Source organism: Diachasma alloeum, unplaced genomic scaffold (assembly GCF_001412515.2).
Source record: "Diachasma alloeum isolate Michigan unplaced genomic scaffold, Dall2.0 Dall_scaffold_00325, whole genome shotgun sequence".
In the NCBI taxonomy this organism is placed as follows: Eukaryota; Metazoa; Arthropoda; class Insecta; order Hymenoptera; family Braconidae; genus Diachasma; species Diachasma alloeum.
This window is the reverse complement of record NW_021680464.1, coordinates 1,437,793-1,461,672: the sequence shown is the minus strand read 5'-3', so window position 1 is coordinate 1,461,672 and position 23,880 is coordinate 1,437,793. Positions and strand designations below refer to the sequence as shown.

The 23,880-nt window shown below is 36.5% G+C and overlaps 1 protein-coding gene across 3 annotated transcripts in view; it reads left to right on the top strand.

Annotated features, from left to right (window-relative positions):
* Positions 1-23,880, top strand: part of LOC107040208 (dachshund homolog 2) — a 293,567-nt gene that overhangs the window by 107,294 nt on the left and 162,393 nt on the right. For all 3 annotated transcript variants that reach the window (XM_015260176.1, XM_015260177.1, XM_015260175.1), the window contains exon 3: positions 19,802-20,030. In XM_015260176.1, the coding sequence (XP_015115662.1) occupies positions 19,802-20,030 (229 nt within the window). The remainder of the gene's footprint in view (positions 1-19,801; positions 20,031-23,880) is intronic.

The following is a 23,880-nucleotide window of genomic DNA, read 5'->3' as shown; positions in this document are numbered from 1 at the left end:
ACATCTCTTTATTCAAGAATTTTCATGATTATGCTCAGTGCGAGTATTCCTACATGGAATAACATATTAGTTATGGTCTTTCTTAGGATATATATAATAATCTAAGAGGAAATTGACGGAGGGAGAGTCTATTGATCACCGAGTAAAAAAAAGGTTTGATTTTCCGGAGCTCACCCTTAATTTTCAGAGATCTACCCCCAATTCTTAGGGATTTGCACTTCTAAAATTCAACGAGTGCATAATTCTAGAATTAAGGAAAATGGCACTCAAGATCCATTCGTTAACAATAACTAATTCTTTCTAGTAGTTCTTATTTAGCTTAAAACTTAATGTTTCGGTGGAATAAATTTTTCTCAAAATAACAATCAATTTAGAGAAAAAAAAACTCATTTCCTCTTTTTAGACTCTCCTCATCGTTTCAAATAATATCTCCACTGGAAAAAAATTAGTGCTCCCCAATCAAATTATTTATTGATATATCAAGTCGTTAAGTTGTTGAGTTGCTGAGTCGTGTTTTCTCTCAATGCAATATTTTGCATTTGAAAATAATGTTACCCCGAGTAATTAGAAAAATTATCACCCAATGCTTGGCAAGCATCACCCCATCTGGTATTCCTCCCACTTTCATATCCGATTTTGGGTGCTTGTGAAGTCTGCTACGACCGCCGCGACCGCAGGCCGCAACACGGCACTGCAGTCGCAGTTAATTTGCTCACTCCAAGTGTGTTTGATTCCCCTAATTAATTGATTGGTATAGGGCCACAGTGCGTTACACTGGTTTACTGTAGGCTCAGACCCAGTCCACTCTCTTGCACCGATGCTAGTAATCAAGTGTGTCCCGCGTATAACGCGCGTTTACGCATACCGCCATGGCAAACCCAAAACCATATGCAACTGGCCTCTGACTACGGGACAGTGAGTGCATATAAACCCCTCCTTTGGACACGAATATTATGTACCCAACACTCGACGTTCTACCTATTCAACCCCAACCCCTTCTACTCCTCTCATTCTCAACAGCATCTCACGGTGAATATCACGATTTGACCCTTTGTTTTCGTAACACTTGATGCATACGGGCATTGGCTTGATTATTCGTCATATTTTTGGTTAATTAATTATCATGTTATTATGACGCGGTACTCTGAGAGAAAAGTGCAGGAAATATTTCGCATTTATTCCAGGGAATCGTTGAATTTCATGAATAAATGAATTTTTTTTTCATTTTTGACGCGCGAGTCAAACCATTCTGAATTTTTGGCTTCAATTTCTGGTGCATTTCTTGGAAATTTGTATGATATTATAGTTCCATTGGAATTGTGAGGATTTTCGACATTGAAAGTTCACAATTTTATGGAAGAATCAAGGAAAGCTGTAAATTTTAGTTCAATTATCAATGAAAACTGATAGGAAAATCGGAAAAATTCAGTAAAATATATACTTGAATTTGTAAAAATTCATGTTTTGATTGAGAAATCAAGTAAAAGTCGAAAATTCTCAATTTCGTATTACAAGAATTTGAAATGTCGAATGTGAATCGAATTCAGTGGCACTCTCCTCAAAATTACTAATCAGTTTTCCATAAAATTTCAATTTTTTTCCTAACAATGCAGTCTCAATCTCAACGTTAAGAAATACTGACACGTATTCTGCAGCATTATGCAATAGTCAGAGATTATTATTTTCAGTTTTCTCATTCAATTCAATTAATGATATCAAATACATTGAGATCTCTCATCAAAAGTATCAACCAAAGCAGTTTAAAATCGACTACAATTGAAGAAATTTTTCAGTGATTCCAGTTTTTAGAGTATAATGACAGTAATTAAATTCCATCATCTTCTCTACACTAAACTAAATGAATTCAAACAACATTGATCTTCTTCCTGTTAAAAAATTGAATTGAATCAACTTCCGAATCGTTCATTTATTTTCTTTCTATCATTTTTTATTTTTACTCTCCTCTATTTTTCGGTACACACACGTGTTCTGTAATCAAACAGTGAGAGGGATATGGCGAGAGGGGGGTTCACCCCTCCCCCGAAAACACTTCACATGACCGGCTGATGTGAAGCCCCAGGATACATCGATATATTTATTTTTCTCATCACTTTTAATTTCATAACAGGCAATGTAACGGCCCCATTGTGCCCATCAGCCATTTGTCCACAGTATCCACATGAAATCCATATCAATACCGCATCACAACTCTTCTTATTGATTGGTGAGAATTAAAAAAAATTGAAATAAAATGGAGAAACAGTCTAGAACAGAGTGGAACTGTGGATTAGAATTTTTATTGAAATTGATTTGTCGTTTTTGAAACCTGGGGATTGGATATATATTGACTTTGAACAATCATACAATCACTCCGCAGGCATTGTAATTAATTTTCCCCAGTTTCCACATTTACCTTTAGCCTGTGCCAATAGAAAGGGGTGGTATTAATTCATTAACCATTTCGCTACTGGGTAACGTATTTGCCCGTAAAATTGACACCCCCAAGGGCCTCTCGAATTGTCGACATTTCGTGAACCACGATTATTTACTCAAACAATTCTACCTGTGGAAGCGAATAACCGCGTCATGAAGTCACTCGATTGTTGTGTCAATACGTCGAATGGGGGAAACAATTGGAAAATCTCATCATGTTTGGTGATGGGAATATCGATGCGTTGGGAGGGGCTGGTCACTTCTCAATCGGGTGGCTCAGTGATTTACGGAATGGGATGATTTTCTGTGATTTCTTCACTCATTTCTGTGATTTTTCAATGCACTGATAGACTAATTAATTTATTCCAAACGAGATTCGTTAACTATTAACGATTGGTAGAGTTGAATGCGACCAAATGAATATTCGGTAATAGTTAATGAATGGTTCACTTGGAAAGTGAAAGTCGAGTCAAACAAGGCTCCTCAAATGTGCATTTGTTAACTATTAACAAATGTTCATTCGTTAATAGTTACGAATGTATACGAATGAACATTTGTTAATAGTTAACAATTACTAATCCTTTCTATCAGTGTGAGAATTGAAAATTGCGATTTCTTTTGATTTTTCGTGATTTTCACGGTTTCTAGTAGACTCTGATGAATTCTTGATTTTAAGAAATCACTCAAAAAATCAGGATTTCGGGGCCAAAGTGAGCATCTGTCGGTAATCGCATAAATTGGTAGGAATTTCATGGAAAATGCAGTACTAATTCTCGTGAAAGTAACATTGAATCCAATTTTAAAACTTTCGTCAAGAGATTTTGCATTTGTCTGGAAGATGTGAGCAATTGGTTCACAATAAGAAGACAAATTCTCAAGCCAAGTCCTGTGGTTTTGCATTAAAATATTTTGGATTTGACGCTAAGAAAATTGTTGAATAAATTAATCCAACCAGACTTGGTTTAAGGAATTATTTTCTTGCCATAAACAAATTTTCAGAGCCAAAGTGGGACATCTGTCAATAATCGCGTAGACTGCTAGAAATTTATAAAAATTTCATGGAAAATGTGGTGGTAATTCTCGTGAGAGTGACATTGGATTCGATTTAGGGGAAAAATGGTTATGAGATTTCAAGTTTTACACGGAGAGATTCAATAAAAATTATGTATCTTCTCCGTAATCCGGAGCGAAATGTGGTTGTAGGAAATTTTACGGAACTGTCACGGAATTTTTCCAGAGCCTACCGTAATTTTTATCTGAATCTCCTGTGAAAAATTACGATACCGTCACGTAAACTTTCTGAGTCGATTCCGTAATCGGTGAGCGAATTGTGAGTTCCGTCATTTTTACTGAATATTTCTCTCCGTATAGGTAGAATTCAAGGAAATTTATGAGTTTTCAGTGGTATTGAGACGGAAATGTCACAATTTGACTGATTTTGCAATGGAACATGAATATTTAGAAACAAAATGACATGAATTTTTAATTTTTCACTAAGGTTTCCTGATTTTTCAGAATTTTAACGCAATAATTGCCCTGAAAAATCAAGGATTTTATTGATCTTCAGATCACGCGAACAGAAAATCAATGGAATATTTGGAATATTTTTTTTTCAATGATAATATGTCCGGACATTTCAGTGGAAATTAAACATGATAAATATTTTCGGGATTTGATACGGATAATTCAGACGAAAATTTTTAACAGTGTATGGATAAGATTCGCGCAACCAAAAGGTTTAGAAGGTCCTTGTGGAAGTGATAGTTAAAATCAAATGATATGTGCCTATATAAGAAGGTCATGAGGGCCAGACGGGATGGTATGGGTGAGCTCAAATAAAAAATTTGGATTTTACTTTCATCGATGATTTCTAATTATTTTTGAAATCACCTGATTTCTTTATGATTTCTATTGATTTCCGATGATTTCCAGATGTCATTAAAAAATCACAAAGGGAAATGGAAACCACCTGATTTTTGTCCTGCGAAAAATGATAATTTACCCAGTGTTGGGGATAGCACAAACTACTCAACCACCCCGACAATCCTTATTCTCAATTTGTTAATTATACCACGCTGAGAACGGATGAGCCAAAACCATGGGTCAACCGCAATTTGCGTGGCACGAGAGCGCGCTCTGTGGTTTACCACATTACTCGGTTACTACTGTTTCACCGCAGTAAATTCATATGCAACCCGAAATCCACGACAAATTTTCCGTGTAAACATCCGACTGAATGAGTCTATTCCAATTTGAGTGTTTTTTTTGAGTCAGCGAGGATACGTTTGGAAAATTATTGAAATTCTATTCATTCAGGATTGAATTATTCATCTATTCCTTATTATGAATGTTTGTTTTCAGTATATTTTTTCTTCAGTTTCTTTTTCAAAAAAATTGGTGCAGTCGAATAATTACAGAATTCACACGGAATTGACAATTGACGTAGATCATTCATAACCAAAATTTTCGTAATTTGATTTTTAGGAACTTATCTGATTTTTATCACTGATTTTTAGGAACTTATCACCGATTCTCAGGAATCTGTCACCAATTATTGATAATACTGGACACATTTGGTAATTAGGGATATTTTCCTGAAAACTACCGATGATGTTGTCAAAAATTAGTTGCCAAATTATTAAACTTGAAAATTTTTGAAGAATGATTAAATGCTTAATTGACAAGGATATATAACATCAAACGAACACATCATTGTACAGGATATACTAGTGAATAAGCTTATTATTTCTATACTCTACTGTACCCCTCTTATGGGATCTCTGAATCTCGTGAAATAAACTATATCAATTTAAGAATTTTTCACTTTGAATTTCACAATTGGGGATAAATTTCTGAAGATCTGTGACATGTCTGTGGAAATCATCGACATGTTCCTAACAATTGGCGACATGTCCCTGAAAATCAAAACATTTTTTTCTCTGTGTTGATTTTACTAAAGACCTTTTCCGTAGATATGAAAAATCAGCATTTCGTTCTCTTCTTTCGATTCCCCATTATTCCTGAAAAATTTTATTCCTCATGCACTCTGTTCACAAAATCCTGCACGGAAAAAAAAGTTTTTTAAGAGACAAATATATCTTACACCAAGAAAAAAAAAATTTCGTCAAGAGAGTTTGCACTTGTCCAATAGATAAGAGCAGTTGATTCACAATAAAAAGACGAATTCTCAAACCAAGTCAATTGCTTTTTGCATTAAAATATTTTGGATTTGAGACTAACAAAACTATTGACTTAATTAATTCAACCGGACTTAGTTTGAGCAATCACTTTGTTGTCATAAACAAATTGTCCTCGTCATCAGGACAAGTCCAAAAGATCTTAAAGAAACTTTTTTTTCTCAGTGTACACAATCAAAAAAAAATTTCAAAAATAAAAAAGTGTCAAAAACCGCTAAATTTTTCGTTCTCAAAACATGAGATTGTATTTTCCATAAGCAGTTGAGAGATGTAATTGGATTGTATTTTTACGTGTACTGTCGAGGCTAAACGAGGACAAATGACAGGTTTTATTGACTCGATTCAACGGTGACCTACGACCAGCAACAGTTAATCAATGCCTTTATGAGCATTCACTCGGCTAGTGTCCACCCACCACCCACGGACCGACAGATATAGCCCCCGTTCTGGAGTAAACGTGTCATATGCAGGCGACATTAGCTGTTGAATTCCTCATTTCGAGCGCAATTAATTTGTTTATGTCATCAATTTATTTTTCCCCAGAATTATGGCTTTTTTTCTTACATTTTTGAAGATGAAAATAGGTCTGCAGAGACTAGGCGAGTGCCGCCAATGTGGATGTTTATATCGACATCGATGGGATGTGGAAAAAATCATGGAAAAATACACGGGATACGATATTTTGATACTCAAGAGCATGTAAACGATCGCCTGCGTATGTCGAATTGATTGGCCTTTTGTTGGCACGAAATCTGACCTCCGAATAAAGAATGAACCCTCAAAATTCATTCCGGTTCGAACAAATTGTTTTCGTTGTATCTGAGTCGAATGAAATTGAAATTTCAAACATTGGAGAAATAACATTCTAAAGATAAGAAAAAATGCCTGGTAGCTTGGCGCAGTGGGTAAGTTCGTTGCCTCACATGCGAAAGGTTCCGAGTTCAAATCCCGGCCGGGTAGAATGGTGCGATCTAACCATTTAAAGTTTTGATCATCATCGCAGTATACCCTAACCGGGTCGAAGCGATGTAAAATAACGATAAAAAAAAAAAGATAAGAATGGAACTCATAATGACGAGAATATTTTATTCTATGAGTTTATCATTCGTCAAGGATATTATTTGAAGAAACATCTGATTTGCAGGTGAATTCTTTTCATTTTTCAACTCTCGATAAATTCCTTTTCAAATTTGAGATATAAAGATTTCATGAATGACATTATTTTGTTTCAAGAGACAGATTCAGCTACTCAAGAAGTGTAATAGGGATCTGATGTACAACTGCTGTTCTCAAATCCTAATCTTCATTAAATTCTTTGCGCCTTAAAAAAAGTTTGGATTTTCTGCAACATAATTCATCATTTTGACCCCTGAAATTTTGTGATAGATTACCTAAATTACTCGGAAAATTATTAATAATGTCAGCCAAAGTTGATAATAATATCACTGAAATTCAGAAGATTATTGATACCTTTGAGCAAGAATTTATTTATTTATTTTTATTTTATATTATTTGTTTATTTCAAATAGTCAAACGGCCGAAGCCAATAACATGACTAAATTAATAAATGTTTGCAAAATGGAAGTTAATGGTAGCTTTCTGTTACCCCTTAAGGGGTAACAGCTAATTTTCGAAATTTTTGAACAAATTTCCTACCGAAAGTTATCGATAATTTTACAAATCGACGCACATTAATCTCTAGGAGGTAATGATGAAGATCAATGTCCTTTGGGTTCGAAAAATATTGAAAACTTTGAGCAGGAAATTTGTTTAAAAATATCGGGAAAATGGGGGCCTTCTATTACTCCTCAAGGAAAAAAAATTGTTATGGCGGACGCATTCGCATGTGAACTTTCATGAGAATGAGTAATGACAACGACATCAACGACGCGATCGCTAGCGGTCGTGACGGCGCTAGTTACCACTGAAATTTCGTGACAGATTCCTAAAAATTAGAGGGGTCTTCAGAATCAGTGACATTACTCTGAAATTAGTGATAGTATTCCCGAAATTTAGCGACGTTTATTTAGACTAAATTTTTCAACCCGGGATCTTATTAAATTCCAAGTAAATAAAAACTGTACTTATCGAGTAAAAATAATTGCATTCCCCGAAATTCTGAAATGAGTTAATTTGATGTCTCTATACCTAACCATAAGTGAAAAAAAGTGAGGAATTGTCTGATTTACCGAAAGCACTGGCGATTCTCGGTGTGCGTGTGCAGGGGTGGGGGTCATGGATTCGGGTAGTAAAGCCATAACACTGTTACCAAAATGAAGAGGTTTAATGCGAGAGGCTCGAGTCCACTGGCTCCCCATTCTTTCAGTATTTTCATCTTTTTTATTCCCCCCAACTTTTGCTTCACTGGTTCTCTCGTAAAAACAATCAAGCTGGCGCGTCAACACTTTGGAGCAAAAAAAAATCCTTGATTGTGACTGATGAGGAGGAGAGGGAAAGTGTGTGCAGATACGGGGGAATTCACTGTTTTTGAGAGCAGTTTCGTGGGAACAAAATAATTTCTTATTTTACGGAGTTTCAAGGAATGAATTCTACGAATTCTCCAATTGCAACGTCAAACCACATGAAAGTAGCACTCTTTTTACTCGATATTTATGGACGTCATCAAAATTATCCCAAGAAACTTTGATAAGAAATGAAATCCTATAGTCTTGGAAACAAATTTCAATTTTATTGACAGTTAACAAGTCATTTTCAAAAGAGTGACATTGAGACATTCGAGTTAGAGGGGAAAATCATGAAATTTCTAACTTTACACTGTTAAAAAAATTTAGCGGAATTTTCCGGAAAGAGATTTTGAATTCGATTTAAGAGGAAAAGGTCAATGGAATTTCAAGTTTCTCTGAAAATTCAAGGAAAATCCCAATTTTTTAGTGGTGGAAAGACGGAAATTCCTCAATTTACATGGATTTTCAAGTGAAAGTAAATATTTACTCCCAAATGCCCTAGAATTTTCAGGTTAATTCCTTTAACATTCTTGGCATTCCAGGAATTTTTGCAGGAATTCCCTGAAAATCCAGAAAAATCTGCAATTCAAGGAGAGATTTCTCTGAATTTTTCGGATTTTTCAATAATTTTTCCGGAAAAGTTGTTAGAAACTTCCAATACTCTTCAAATTTCAGTAGATTAATTCTACATTTTTGTACTTGAGTCGTTTAATGAAACATGAATCTCTAGTGCCAAATTACACTGAATTTCCATGATTTCTTCTCATTTTCATGAAATAATTACCTAAAAATTTACAATTTCAATTAATTTTTCCATCAAACTGTGAATTTTCAGCAGCGAAATTCCTTGGAATTTCAGAGCGCAGCATAAATTGCAGCCAATAATTTGTACAAGTGAATATCGCCAAAAGCTATGAAAAATTTAGTCGGTATTCTCATGCTATTCACTGTTCAACTATTGTAACGCTTCGCTCATCCACGTTTTCTTGTACACGTCGAACCAGGAAAACTAATTCCCAAACTCAGGAACATTATCTCAGAAATTTCATCTTCGTAGCACATTGTCACCTGTTGACATTAATAAACCTAGAGGAAATACCTCACCAACAAAATTGACAATTTGAGAAAATATTGTCTCTGAAATTATTTTCCGCCATAGCGACTCGATGTTTGCTATATACACACGTATCAGGATTAAAGAGTGCGCCCAGAAGCCAGCGGTAACATACAACCCCTGCATTTGTTATGCGTAAAACTGAGCAGAAACATGCTCTTTATTTTAATTACCACATAAAACGATAAACAATGCCCGCAGATGCTCCACAACCACGGGATTATGCGACGGCTGTGGAGACCCCCAGCATTACTGTGCACCCCCCCTCCCCTCTCCCGCTCCACCCACTCTTTTTTACCTCCTTCATCCTCATACCCATTGAGCCTCAGTGTTTTTGGTGCCGCGTTTTCCCCGAGCCACCGAGAGTAGCTTTAAATCGTTCAACAGTTGTACTCATATGGCGTATCAAAAGACATAAACCTGCCAACCGTAAAAACTTCATGAAACACACATGGATATGCCTCATGCCATTCGGGCTTTTCGGACTTTTTACTGCTCTCTATCCACCTCTTCTCGCCCATTGACAGTGATACAGGAGGAAACCAATTCGCCTTTCCTGCGTTTCAATTGCCAACGATTAAATTTTTAATTTTGTAAAATTGTTTTTGTCGTAAAAATCTTGTTGATGGCTGGGAAAGGGGAAAAGTCATACCTGAAAACGAATATATGGTTCTTTCATACATAATTAGGATCGTTCAACTCATGTTTGGCAACATATCATTTCTTTCCGTATTCATTGAGGGTATTAAATACCAAGTTCTGTTAACTTTGATTGCACTATTAAAAATTGAAATTTCATGGTGAAAAGACTAGTATTTTTCAGGAGTGTGACATTGAATTTGATTGAGAGATGTCAAATCTGAATATGTCATGTAATAATCAAGAATGATTGAAAGGAAATTATATATTCCGGTGGTTTGACGCAGTAGGTAAGTTCGTTGCCTCACATGCGAAAGGCCGGGTAGAATGGTGCGATCTAACCATTTAAAGTCTTGATCATCATCGCAGTATACACTAACCGGGGCGAAGCGATGTAAATTAACGATAAAAAAAAGGAAATTATCGGAAAAGTCCAAGTTCTTTTAAGCACTATTAAGAAATAATTGAAATATCATTGACAGTGGGATATTAATGGACAGGATAGTGATATTGAATGCGATTTAAGAGGAAAGAATCGTGCAATTCCAGGGTTCACTGAAAATTCAATGAAATTCCGTTCAACAGTTGTACTCATATGGCGTATCCAAAGACATAAACCTGCCAAAAGTAAAAAATTCATGAAACACACATGGATATGCCTCATGCCATTCGGGCTTTTCGGACTTTTTACTGCTCTCTATCCACTTCTTCTCGCCCATTGACAGTGATACAGGAGGAAACCAAATCGCTTTTCCTGCGTTTCAATTACCAGCGATTAAATACTCTTGTTGATGGCTGGGAAAAGTCATACCTGAAAACGAATATATGGGTCTTTTATACATAATTAGGATCGTTCAACTCGCGTTTGGCAACATATCATTTCTTTCCGTATTCATTGAGGATATTAAATACCAAGTTCTGTTAACTTGATTGCACTGTTAAAAATGGAAATTTCGTGGTGAGTTGACTAGTATTTTTGAGGAGAGTGACACTGAATTTCATTTGAGAGGTGTCCAAGGGATGACAACCTGCGACTGAACTGAATATGTCACGTAATAATCAATCATTATTAAAAGGAAATTATCGGAAAAGTTCCAAGTCATTCTAAAAAAAATCACTGTGCCAGCACGGTAAAATAGGTTCGTTTCGACGGACCCGGAAGAATTACCGTGCCAGCACCGGAAAATATTCAGTGGAGTTCAAGAATTTTTGACAGTAAATCCGAGAAAATTCCTGTAGACCACGGCAGAAATTCCGGTGCTGCCATGGGAATTTTTCCGGGTCCGTCCAAAGAACCTATTTCACCGTGCTACCACAGTAATTTTTCTGGAATTTGTTTCTCCGTGTGGGATGCTATATGCTATCTATCAGCTTTTCGGACCTCTACACAAGAGAAACAATCCAATAATTATCATTATTATTATTTATAATCCAGGGATAATAGAGAATATGAATATACCGGTTGAAAACTAATTGCTTTCATTGCGACGAATTGTAATAGATACTTGGATATCCTTGAAGACAAAAATTGTGCACAAACTCAAGTCACACCGAAAAAAATATGAAATAAAGAATGACGTAGAGAAACCGGTATGAGATGTTGGATGTCAGCAGGGTACTCTCATTCCATCCCTCTTCCTCCATCTCTCGTTTACAGCGGCGCCGTTTGTCCCGAATGAATAAAAGTGCCCTACCTGCTCCCGGGACCAGTCAGTCAGAAGATATTTATAACGAAATATGATATAATGGAAGCATCCCTATGCGAAATACAATACAATGTTTATGCACCGGATTAACCGATGTTGCTTTTTTTCGGTTGTTGTATTGCGTGTGTATGTGTGTGTGTGCGTGTGTGTGTGAAGGCTGGAAGCGAATGGAAAAGTATCGACGATAGAGGGCATTGAGGAATTGACGGTGTGGGGCAACTGCAAATGCTTGGACTGTATAACTCGAGGGCCACAAAAATCATTTTGAAAGATTTCGTGGGCAGATGGTTGTGGAAAAACGCGGGGCTCTTTCTCGATCCTAACTTATGATAGTGGGAGATTTATCTTTGAGATTAGGACTGCATTCTTTTTTAGGGGTATATGTTGTCTAAATAATTTCTTGTATTGAGTCGATATTAGTTGTAATAATTTTCAGTATAAAAAGGGTAACAATCCTTTTCAATCGAAAAGTTATTTTTTTTTCGTTCATAGTATGCGATATTTAGTCGTGACAATTAATATTCGTGGCAATTTCAAAAATTTTCGAGCTTATAGGCATCGAGAAATTAAACAAACAAAATAAGCCTCATACGCGGAGAAAAAAAAATTCTCAAACAAGTCTCACTTATGCCAAGAAAATAGTTTTTTGAAAATTATAAAAAAAAAAAATTTTTGTGTCAAACATGCAGAGTGCGCTGGAATAAAAAATTTTTGTCACAAAAATAGATTTAGTGGTGAAAAAAAAATTGCATTCTCTGTACACGCAAGAAATTTCATTTCTAGCACTACTCCTTCGTTATTCGATACTCTCATACGTATTTTGCTCCCGAAAAATGTGTTTTATGCGAAACAAGGGACAGTAGTTTTTTTTCGGCTAATAATCACAGACAAGAAATGAACACGTAAGTGAAACAATAATAATGATATGATAGCAATCTTGTAACTTAGGGATAAAATATTTGTTGATAAATTTTCCTCTGTATGAGATATTTTTATTCTGAAAAGGCACCGTCTGGTGTGAATTATCTGCCTCTTGAGCCAAATATTTCGTTGCTGTCGAAAGCAGAACAATTATCCATGTCTGAGACTTTCAAATTCGAACCATACAAGACTTGTTTGACAACGTGTTTATTTTTCTCTCAGTGTACATTTCAACTCCCTAGGGGATCAAAAGAAATTGAAAAAATTTTACGAAATGGTGACTGATGTATTAAATGTGATGACGGCAAAAAAAACAATTATTACCGGGGAGAATAAGAGAGATATTTCAATTCCCCTTACCCATTCAATCTCGAGGTTTCTCGAAGTTTGGCATGCGGCATAGAGCATTTCCGTATTTATTTTCTCTACATCTAGTCCCGGTTGGTGGTCAGAAATATTGTCGGATGGATTAATACATTTTTGTCTACTAGTGATTTTTAAAAAATGTTTTTTACCAAACAAGATTGACACCCTCAATCAACGAGATCTGTTCATCAACTTTTCGCTACATCATTCGACGACAAATCATCTTTCCATATTCCACCATTTTATACTAGAGTGCGTGTATTGTCGTGTTAAATTCTGCTGTCTCCTGGAAACAAATAACTCAAAATTCTGCTTTCCACTGTCACGACTTCCAACCTTCCATCTCCTCAAGTCCTGAGATGAAGAACATCACGCTTGATTTCAGAATGTCCTCGCTTGTGCATGACTCCAATTCTCGTCTGCAATCAATAATTTCCTAATTTCCGCCAAAAAAAGATCGAAACCCTGATGAAGTTTGCAAAAAAACACTTTCAAAATATCCGAATCAAACGAAAGGGAGACAGAACGGGCGCACGAGTGCGGTGTCGGTCTCATCGAGACGTGAAGCGTGTAAATAATACTGAGGGCTGATTGTGGGCGTGGCTGACAGAACTCTAAAAATCCTCAGCTATATATCAAAAGGTTTACTGCCTTCGGATGATGCCCTCTGTGGTGGCAGAAACGAAACGAGAGAAGAACAAATACTACACAAAAGAAACGTGGCGCTAACGTGATTCTGCGAGGCTCAGCTGAATGTAAAAGTCGCCAGACAGAGAACGAGACAAGTACCTGGAGTGAGATTTCGAGAAAAAAAAAACACATGAGAAGAGAGTCATGACGTTTACTCTTGTCTCGTGGTGCACATTATTGTCTCCTGTCGAAAGACTGCTTGGCTTCTCGGGGCTTCTATTTGTCCCGCCTATGTCTCAATACACCTTCAATTTTGTGCGAAGGTAAAACCGAGTGTACGAAGAGGAGATAAAAAATAACGGGGTGAAGGCAAATGGCGGGAAAGAGAGCTCAAGGGGCCTTCGGGGCCTCCTTCGATTCTTGTACTCTCTGCCCTTCCCTTGCATAGTCTGTTCTTCTTCAGTGATTACTCGAAAAACCGGATTCCGCGTGTACAAAACTTGGTTTCCCGGTTTTATGTGTTTCTGGGATGTTCACCCGAGTCGAAAAATTTGGTTGGTTTTTGGTCTGATTTACCCATATATGGTCGGTTAAAGACCTGAAAGTCGCTTTCAGCGGCCAAAAACCGATCATCTTGATCGGTTTTTAACCTAACGCTGTTTTACAACCACTTTGGTCGGCCCAGTAAGGATAGGAGACTTCTAGACCAAATACCAACTAAAATACACTCAATGTTTGTCCAATTCTGGTGAGTTCTTCATGGCCGTAGAAGGATTCCAGCCATCGAACTTCAAAACATTTTCAGTTGTGGAATTAGAACAATTTTTCAATACTTGGACTCGGAAATATCTTCGCTAATTAGAAATTGTTTGCAATGTCAAAACTATGAAAAGATCGACAATTGTTGGAAATAAACATTGCAGGTTGTGCCAGTACCGAATCCATAAGAATTCTAGTTTTCATCCATTCGCCCATAAATATTTTTTTTATTTATGAATAAAAAAAGTATGAGTTGTTTTTCAGTCTCCTTAATATTAGTTCAAGAATGGAATAAGTGAACTATTGTACTAGGGCAAATAGCGACCAAATCAAGAAGGAACTTCCCAAACCAAGTCGGTTATTGATCTGCAAACTTGGGCAAAAACCGATCAAATCACCAAGTTGACCTATGACCAAATTTTTCCACTCGGGCATTGTGACAGCTTTTAACTTCTGAATTTTCACGGCGAAAGGCTTTGGACACCTACCATTAACTTCTGTGCTCGCATAATGACGAAGATGTGGAAGGGATGCATCTCCTTTGATAGAGGATCAAAAGAGAAGATTCTAATTCAGAGAAAATAGAGCGAGAAAGAACTCTCTAAATAAGTACGATTGTCTTGTAATTAAGACTACTGCTTCACAAAGCGAAAACCACTAGAAAATTCACTGTTCTCATATTGAACTCTTCTTTAGCGACAAGAATCATTTAGAGCACAAATCATTACACATTTGTAATGATTTTTGCTTCCCTGCAGGGAAGCAATTCTTCCTCGGTCAAAGTTTAAGAATGTTAGCCAACGTTGAGATCGAGGCTGACTTGTTCGTGCGAATCCCGAACATGACTGATGTGCGTTATGGACACGTACAAGAATATATGAAGCATAAAAATTCTGGAGCAGTGCTACCAAAAGATCTCCAGGACTCAACAAAGGACCCCGGACAATTTCACCCAAAATCGATGACAAAATACAGCCAGAAGTGTTCTACTGCCAACACTAGAATATTTCTCATGCTTTCTTCCAAAAATCGAGGAAATCATGTAAAAATTACGGATTTCTGCATTCAGATCAAATTCTAGAATGGCAGAGGCGAATACTGCGAGAATATTTGTGATTAAAACAAATGCAAAAACAAAAATAAATCAAAACTTCCTCCCCACGTCATTCTTACAACACTATCACGCGCGAGTATCCCTCATCGGAAGGATGTGTGCGGAGGGTCTGAAGGTCTGAAAGCAAAGCGAATGCACAAATGACCGCTGAAAATGACGAACTAAAGGATGGAGATAGACGTGAAAATAAAACGGAAAAAGCCAAGTGAAGAAGGAGGCGAAACTTCAAAGAGGGAAAACGTTGAGGTGGAAGTGAGATGGTTATGCTGCTGGGTCTCCCCGAGGTCTGCGCATGCCACTGCTAGAGGAGAGGGCTCCAGACAGAAAGTGGTCCGTATAATTATGGGTTGTCACCTCATCAGCTCAAGAGGAGGGGGAGGGGAGGGGGGGAGGATACACACATATACCTTTATGTGTGCCATATGCAGAAAACCGGTGAAGGAACTTTGAAGAGATTCAGGATAGGGTTCTAGGTGCGCAATCTTTAGTCTCAAATTGTGTTTTATGGCTTTGGTTTTTTCGGGGACTGGTGATTGGAGGGTCCAAGTGGTGGTTCTTGGAAAGAATTTGAGTGTTTTTGATCGTTTAATCGCGAGGAAAAGTCATTTGCATATACAGACAGTGAAAAAAATCCCCAAAACAACATGTTTTTAACAAGTCTGAGAAAAATTACCAAGATAGAATTTTTTTATTTTTTGGATACACCGAAGTTTCACTCAGAAGGTGGGGCATTCTTGTAAGACGGTGTCTTTCAGGATGAAAATAACTCAAAATTAGACAAATTCCAACCGCTCCAATTATTATTAATACATCTCCTCCTCCATTGTGCCATTATGCGGTCAATATCAGCAATATTAATCAAGTAAAGGTGAAAAGAGAAGAAAAACCCTCATTTTTACAATCTCCAACGTTTCGAGAACTAAATGTTCGAACCAAATTATTATTAATATTCATCCAGAATTACTACAAAGAAATTAGCTGTAGTGAAATCACTGCATGCCGTGAGATGTTTAAGCATTATGCAGATCTTTAAACGTATCAAAAATTTTTCAACGTATCAAAAATAACTTTCATAAAGTGAGATCCATAAGGAATAATTTGTTCCTAATTTACACGTATTATATCATCATTACTATTCTACATAAGGATTCATTCCTCGTCTTTGAGTATGAGATAGCTGGAATGAAAGACTGCTGAAGACCGTCTATACAAATCCGATGACATTATGATTACTTAAATTGTTCAATCTCATCTATTCTCAAATATCGTTCTATTCCGAATTGAGACGATTATTGTTAATTTCGAACGATATTGACCCGTTTGCACGCCATTTGCATGATTCAAATGATATTATAACCAACAACCGTTGATTTTAGTTGCGGTTGATGCAATAGGGCGACGAATAAAGGGAGTTTTGAAACGCCATAAGTGGAGAGTTTAGAAGGATTTCATTAAATCATATGGATTGGCTATAATGTATGTTATTGAGCGGAGCGTTCAAATCGCGCTCTATAAGTTGCAATAAGTCCAATTTTAAGGCCCCGGTCATGGGGGATGGGGCTCGCTGGAGTGTAGGGGCCCAGTGGTTGTCAGAGTTGAGAATATCCTTTAAACTCAATTTTTCATTTATTTTTATTTTTTTTCCCCCTTGCACTTGAGGTTTCGAGGGGATTCGACAAAATGGGTCTGGGTGGCGAATGGAAAGAACGGAGAATCGAATGATCACTGGTAAATGTTTGAACCCGCAAGGGGCCCTTGAGCGAAACCCACCACTTACTCGTCAAACGGCCCAGCCGGTCCTACGAAATCACTGCCATTTAGATAATTTGTAATGAGTAGGCATTCGTATCGCAGTCTCTTTTTCATTTTTTTTTCTCTTGTATTTTTGTGTCCTTCCCACCTTTTATCCTCAACCCAACACTGCCAAGCCACTCCCATTTTGAATCGCGGGATTTCGGTTAAGTATCAGAATAAAATGTGTCATTTTTCGGACGGTTTTGATTTATGAAACAGATTAGGAGAGGTTCCTGGAACGTTTAAAAAATATTTTTATGTGTTAGCTCGAGGGGCAGTTCGGGGGAGTTCGGGGGAGAGGGACTTCTTGCCGAAGAACGCGAATAATCGTTTCAATCTTGGGATTTTAAGGAGGAAAAATTGATTATTTGAACCCATCAATTTGTCAAAAGAAAGAATCGCCAAGAAAATATTCAAAACACGAAGATTGTTTTGTTTTGCACCAATTACGGCTCAAAACCATTACCGGAAACTTTTTGTGTTTGATTTACAGCGAAAAATGCGCTATATAAATTATAAATTATGTAGAATATTTAATAAATAAATAAATAATAAATTCTTTTGAATGATATTCCGCACTGATAGAATGATTCATTTATTCCAAACGAGATTCGTTAACTATTAACGAATGGTAGAGTTGAATATGACCAAATGAATATTCGTTAATAGTTAACGAATGGTTGACTTGATGGCGAAAGTCAAGACAAACAAGGCTCCTCAATATACAATCGTTAACTATTAACGAATGAACATTTGGTGAGACCGAACAGCTCCTAATCTCCAACCAAAATCCATTCGTTAACAATAACTAATCCGTTCTATCAGTGCGGAAATTTTAATGAAAAATAATACAGAACTTGCATACTTGCATTTCTTTCCCAAACATTATCAACTTGTTCCAAGACAAATAAACCCGGGGGAAACGATTGACTTCAATATGTAGTTCAAAATGTTCGATAATCCAATTTGTTTTGAACTTTCCCAAAAAATGATGGAGTGCAAAAGAAGCGATCCGTTACCATCAGACGGGTTTCACAAAGAACTAGAATCGACCTCATTCTTCAAATTTCAAAAAACGAAAATTAATTCGAGAAATCGAGGAACGTGCCGACTGAACACAGACGGATAAACAAGCGGTAGGCTTGATGGATCGCCCTGCTTAACCAAATATCAATCACACTGGTTTGTACCTAGCGTTACAGTCTGCATATAATCTACCCGTTGATTTCCGCCCGCGCGTGTTTGCCCATCGACTTAGACCTTCTCTCTTGAAAGAAAAAAAATACCCCGAGATTTTCCACCCTAGATGTTATGAAACTGCTCAGCAGTGATGGATCCCCCGTGAATACCCGGATATCAACAGATTTCAGGAACATCGAGAGATAAGTAACCCCTATCACTTTCAGTTTGAGTCATCGATGAAACGATATAAATTAACGATAAAAAATTGGCGGCAGTTGTCACGTGATTCAGTGGATATGTTCTGATCCAACTTGGAAGGGAATCAGTCTTGAATTCACCGGAATCCTTTGGAGGAGTTGTAATGTATGCGGTGTCACGTTTTCACCCCCAGTGGGTGCGTCGTTGACGCTCGCTTCTTTCCCCAACTCTGTCGTTTGTTATGCCACTGCCAACAGTTGGTCTTGCCACGATAAGTCCTCGTCTTCTCCCATTGCCCAGATCTCTCTCGTTTCTTCTTCTAGCATTCTCCACCACACGCCCTTCATTCGTCAAATGTCTTCTCTCCCGATTTCTTTGGTGTTCAGACTCAAGTTTTCGCGAGCGTTTATTAGTAGGAGTGATTTGTTGATGATAAATTGAAGACACTAGCGTCACGCCGGCCGCGGTGTTGACGCCCCTTTTCTTGTCAGAGTCGATATTCCTTATTTCAGTTGATTGTACATAATCATGCCCGTTGCAAAAAGCAAACAGATGTTACATTTTCATGTTATAATCAATTATTTATTTGCTCATGTTCTAATTCCTATTCGTTTAGAAAACGAGGTCTCAAATTAATTCAAGTGGTTTTTGCCTTAAAATATTTGATGATTGAAAAAACTATAAAAATTATAAAATGAATCAATTCAATTTTACTTGATTTGAGAAATCGCTTTCTTGTCATTGAAATGTCAGGAAATTGTCCCCATCTTTAGGACAAGTACAAAATTACTTGACGTAAGTTTTTGTTTCTTAGTGCAAGATATTTTACTCCTGAAAATTTTCAAGCCAGAAGTTTCTTGATATAAGTAAAAACATATTTCTCAAAACCACTTGTTATTGTCAGTTGTTATTGTCTCATAATTCTAGCTATTAATTCCAATCAACTTTGTTCGGAAAATACCTTAATGAACGCAACATTAATAAAGTAGAATTATTCTATTTTCCCCTGATCTAAATTATTTGGACAATTAAGATTCGTTCATTCATGTTTCATAGAATGATATTTCATTTTCTTTTACCTCACATGTCACATGTTTTCATAATCAACATGTCACATTCGTCAGAAAATACTTTTATTTTACTCGGCCCGACAAATCGAGCTTTAGACTCGCTTCTCTAAAGTCAATTTGATTGGCAGAATTGAATATCTTTCTCAGTGTACTGTTATAACATCTCGCCTTTTCAACTTTGGAATTAATTTTTAGGCGTTCTTTATTTTCCAGATGTTTCGAGGATGGAAAAATCCCCCCTCCTTGCTAATGGGTATAATCAGCCACCCACTCACCTCAGTCACATGCAGTATATGCAGATGGGAGGACATCCGGGCGCGGGACACACGGCTATCCTCTCGCCCGCCAATCTTCCACATCATCTACAGGCACAGGTGCAAGCTCGGGTGGAGCAAGGACTCAAGGTCAATCCTAATATGGCTAATATGGAGGCGCTTGCGAGGTCAGTATCATCTATTTACAAGGGACAAAAGTTATTAATTCAGGAGCGAAGCGGTAAAATTGAAAAAAGATTTTTAAGAATTATAGTTCTCACATTCATTGTCCTTATGATGGTCAAAGTGTCACGTGATATACTTTTAATATCGAAGTAGTTGTGAATTGCATTCAGATAGGATCATCAACTATAGAGATATTTCAAAAGTTTCTTGAAACGTGAGTGGATTAATTTCAGCCCAAAGGAAATCATCACTTCAGTAGTGAAGTGGTAAAACGGTTTAAGCCAGTTTTGACTATCCGTCAGTTTGCAATGAATATCTAGGAGTCTACGGCAGATAGCAAAATTTTGCTCATAACCTTTTTTGTGGCTCTTAATTTGCTCTACAAAAAAGGTAGGTACGAAAATTTAGCTCTCTCCCTTAGATTCAGAGATATTCCTTGAAAACTCAGCAAAGAACTAAGAACTCAAACTTTCTGGATTTAAGAATCAAGACGTTTCTCATCCAAAAAAAATATTCAAGACTTGATAAGACTGATCATTGTAATAAGTTTTGCGGCAAATTGAAATTTTTCATCCATCTACTTCTTTCAATTTTTGTCAAATTCAAAATTAAAATATTGATATTATTTTTCTCCCTGGATGGAAGCGAATTAATTAAGTTTTACTTTCTTGCTAAGTTGTGATGAAGGCACTCAAAGGAGCCTTTTAACTCTCCCCTTAATATTTCGATTCAATTCGTACCCTCGATCTACCCACTAATGATATATATTTCTCGGTAAATGATGAACTGCCACAGCGGGTAACATTTTCATTAACTCTGATCTCTTTCGCCTCCTCAAAAACCTCGAAAACTTCCTGATGATCGCCATTGAATCCGCGGTTATCTCTAATACGCAAAGGAAAATTACACAAAATCAGACTGATGAAACTTTTTAACAGAAATTTTCACTGCTTTTGCCAAAAAACAAATTTTAGTTTTTCGAGATGCATCCGTAACTTTTAGGAATTGATCCTTAAGTTTCAGGAATCTATCTTTAATTTTTAAGGATCCTTTGGCCTCTAACTAGAACAACGGCAAATTTACGGGAATCAATCACTAAAATTTACAAACAGAATTTTTGAAAATCACTCGTTAAATTTCAAAATGCCGCAGATTTATAAGAAATGATTTTTTTTCATTGCGTTTTTTGAAAATATTTGCCAAACGACAGTTGTATTGAAATTTCTAGGAATTCCATCATTGAAAAATCAAAATTGCATGATGAAATCAATGGATACTATAAAGTCAATTCAATTAATTCGTGAAAATTAATATAAATCAGGCAAATTTAGGGAAATGAAGTTTGTAATTTTAAATTCATTGAAAATTCTGCGTAATCTGGTGCTAAAAATCCATCTTTTGATTGAAAATTCCAGTAAGTTGACGAAATCTTACTTCTCTGCAGTGATTTTTAAAGTTTCATGATTGTTTCTCCCCTGAATCAAATTCGATGCAAGGATAGGCAATCATATTAGATTTTGACAATATTAAAAAGGATTATCTCCTTATATTGTTCAAAGTTTAACTATATTCAACTAATTTAAAAAATTATAGAATTTATTAGCTAAATTTTTCGATTGATGGTGAATAAAATATTTGATAATACTGAAATGTAATTTTTAGTTAACAAGCTAATTCTAAGTTTAGGTACTTGATTTTCGATTATCCAAATAATCATCAATTTTCCTACCTAAATTATTGGTTGATAGAATATTTCGAAATTTAAATGTACAAATTGATGTTTACTTTAATATTTAAAATTTTGAAGATTTATGTTAAAAATTGACGTCACAATTTAACGGAAATTATGATTGATTGATATGCCTATCACTGATTCGATGTTATTCTCCTGAAAATTTCTATTAAACTGTGCAGGCAATTTCAATGGTTTTCTAATAGTGATGTTTCAAGTGGAAATTTGGTGCATTTGACTCGATAAGGTGATTTCTGATGCACCTCGCAAGAGTAGGCTACTCTGGCGAGGCCAAAAGAATTCAGCATTAAGAGGATTTGAAGAGTTCGAAGGAAGCCGTGGAAATCCGAGGGGTCTCGACACTGCTTGATCTTTTTCTCTCTCTCTTTTTCTTATCCAACTGAAATACCCATTCTTGACTTCATCCTCGTCTTGTCAATGCTCAGCCACTCGTTTTGTTTTCCTCTTGCGTCACTCATGGATTTCTTGTTTCCCTGTTCTTTATGTTCGAGGGTAAAACTACAAAATGGGGGGAAAATCACCCTCGGTCTTACCAGTGGAGGAGAGAACGAGTGCATCGACTTGACACACGACCCCAATGGCTCTCACACCTGCTGAGAGTGTTCTAGAAAATCCAATTGTCGATTTAAACGCATTTTTATTATAATCCACAAAAAATCTTATGTCTTGTTCCCCATTCAATGACAATTCTATCAGTTTGAGAACTTGATATTTGAAATTTTAAGTGTTCTTAGTGTGAGACTGGATGAATTGCCAACCTGACACAGCGAAAAAATAAAGTTTTGATTTTTAGGAATAAGTCACTGATTTTCAAGAATCTGTCAGTAATTATTGGTGATACTGGACATGTACTTGAATGACCCTGATCACCAGTGACTTTTGGCACTGGAATTTAGTGATAGATTCCTGAAAATTAGAGTTGGGGTCCGCCTGAAAATCAGTGACATTGACTTAGACTCCGGGACAATTCTTAGTACTATTGAATCCGTGTCAGTGACTCTGGAAATTGGAGAGGGTTCATGAAAATCAGGGATATTACTCTTCAAATTGGTGACGACAGCACTGGAAATTAGTGATAATGTCATTGATAATTGGTGACAAAATTGCTGAGTTTCAGAATTTTGCATTCATTCAATTGCAGAATCGTGAATCTCTAATAAATCGGGATAAATTACTAAAAATGAGTGACATGTCCCTAAAAATTGAAACATTTTTTCGAGGAATTTAAAGAATTTGCCGTTTTTGTTTCGAAGAAATTGTTGTTTGTTTGCACTCTTTTTCCGTTCTGGATGATATTTCTCTAGCTTTTCAATTATATCATCTAATCATCAATCGCCTTAAGCTTTCAAAGAAGAAAAATAAAGTTTTTGTTGAATTATAAAAAAAGTTTCCAAATTTGGGAAGATTACTCTCAATTAAATAGTTTTCATCTCAAGCTGAGAAATTTTTATAGAAAATTTTCCCGAAAATCTGATAATTCCGCTGTATATTGACCTTTGAAGACTCCCCAGACCCCCAGACCTTTGAAGAATTCTCCCCAGAACTTTAGTAAAAAAATAAAAAGCAATTACGAGATTTTAATGGAATGACATCCAAACTAATTCTTTAAAACTATTCAATTTTGAGCGCAATTCTTGCAATTCCAAGACTTTCCAACGCACTCTCATCCCACAAATTCATAATCAATTATCAAAAAATAGTTGTTCACGTCTCTCCCATTATATTTATCCACAACAACGTCAGGGCGGCCCACCACACGCTCCGTATGATGATTCCATCGCTCAAAATAATTTCAAACCAACTGATTGCTAAACTATTCAATTTTGGGGAGAAATACTTTCAATTTCAAGACTTTCCCACGCACTCCCATCCCACAAATTCCTAATCAATTATCGAAAAATAGTTGGTCACGTCTCTCACGTTATATTTATCCACAATAACAACGTGAGGGCGGCCCACCACACGCTCTGCATTATGATTTCAGCGCTTTGCTTTTAATTAAAATGCAAATCTATCGTTTGAGCGCACACGCCTCGAAGAGTGCGAGAGAGATCACGAGGTAAGACGGATTACGTCTGTGGGGGGGGGGGGGGATGGGG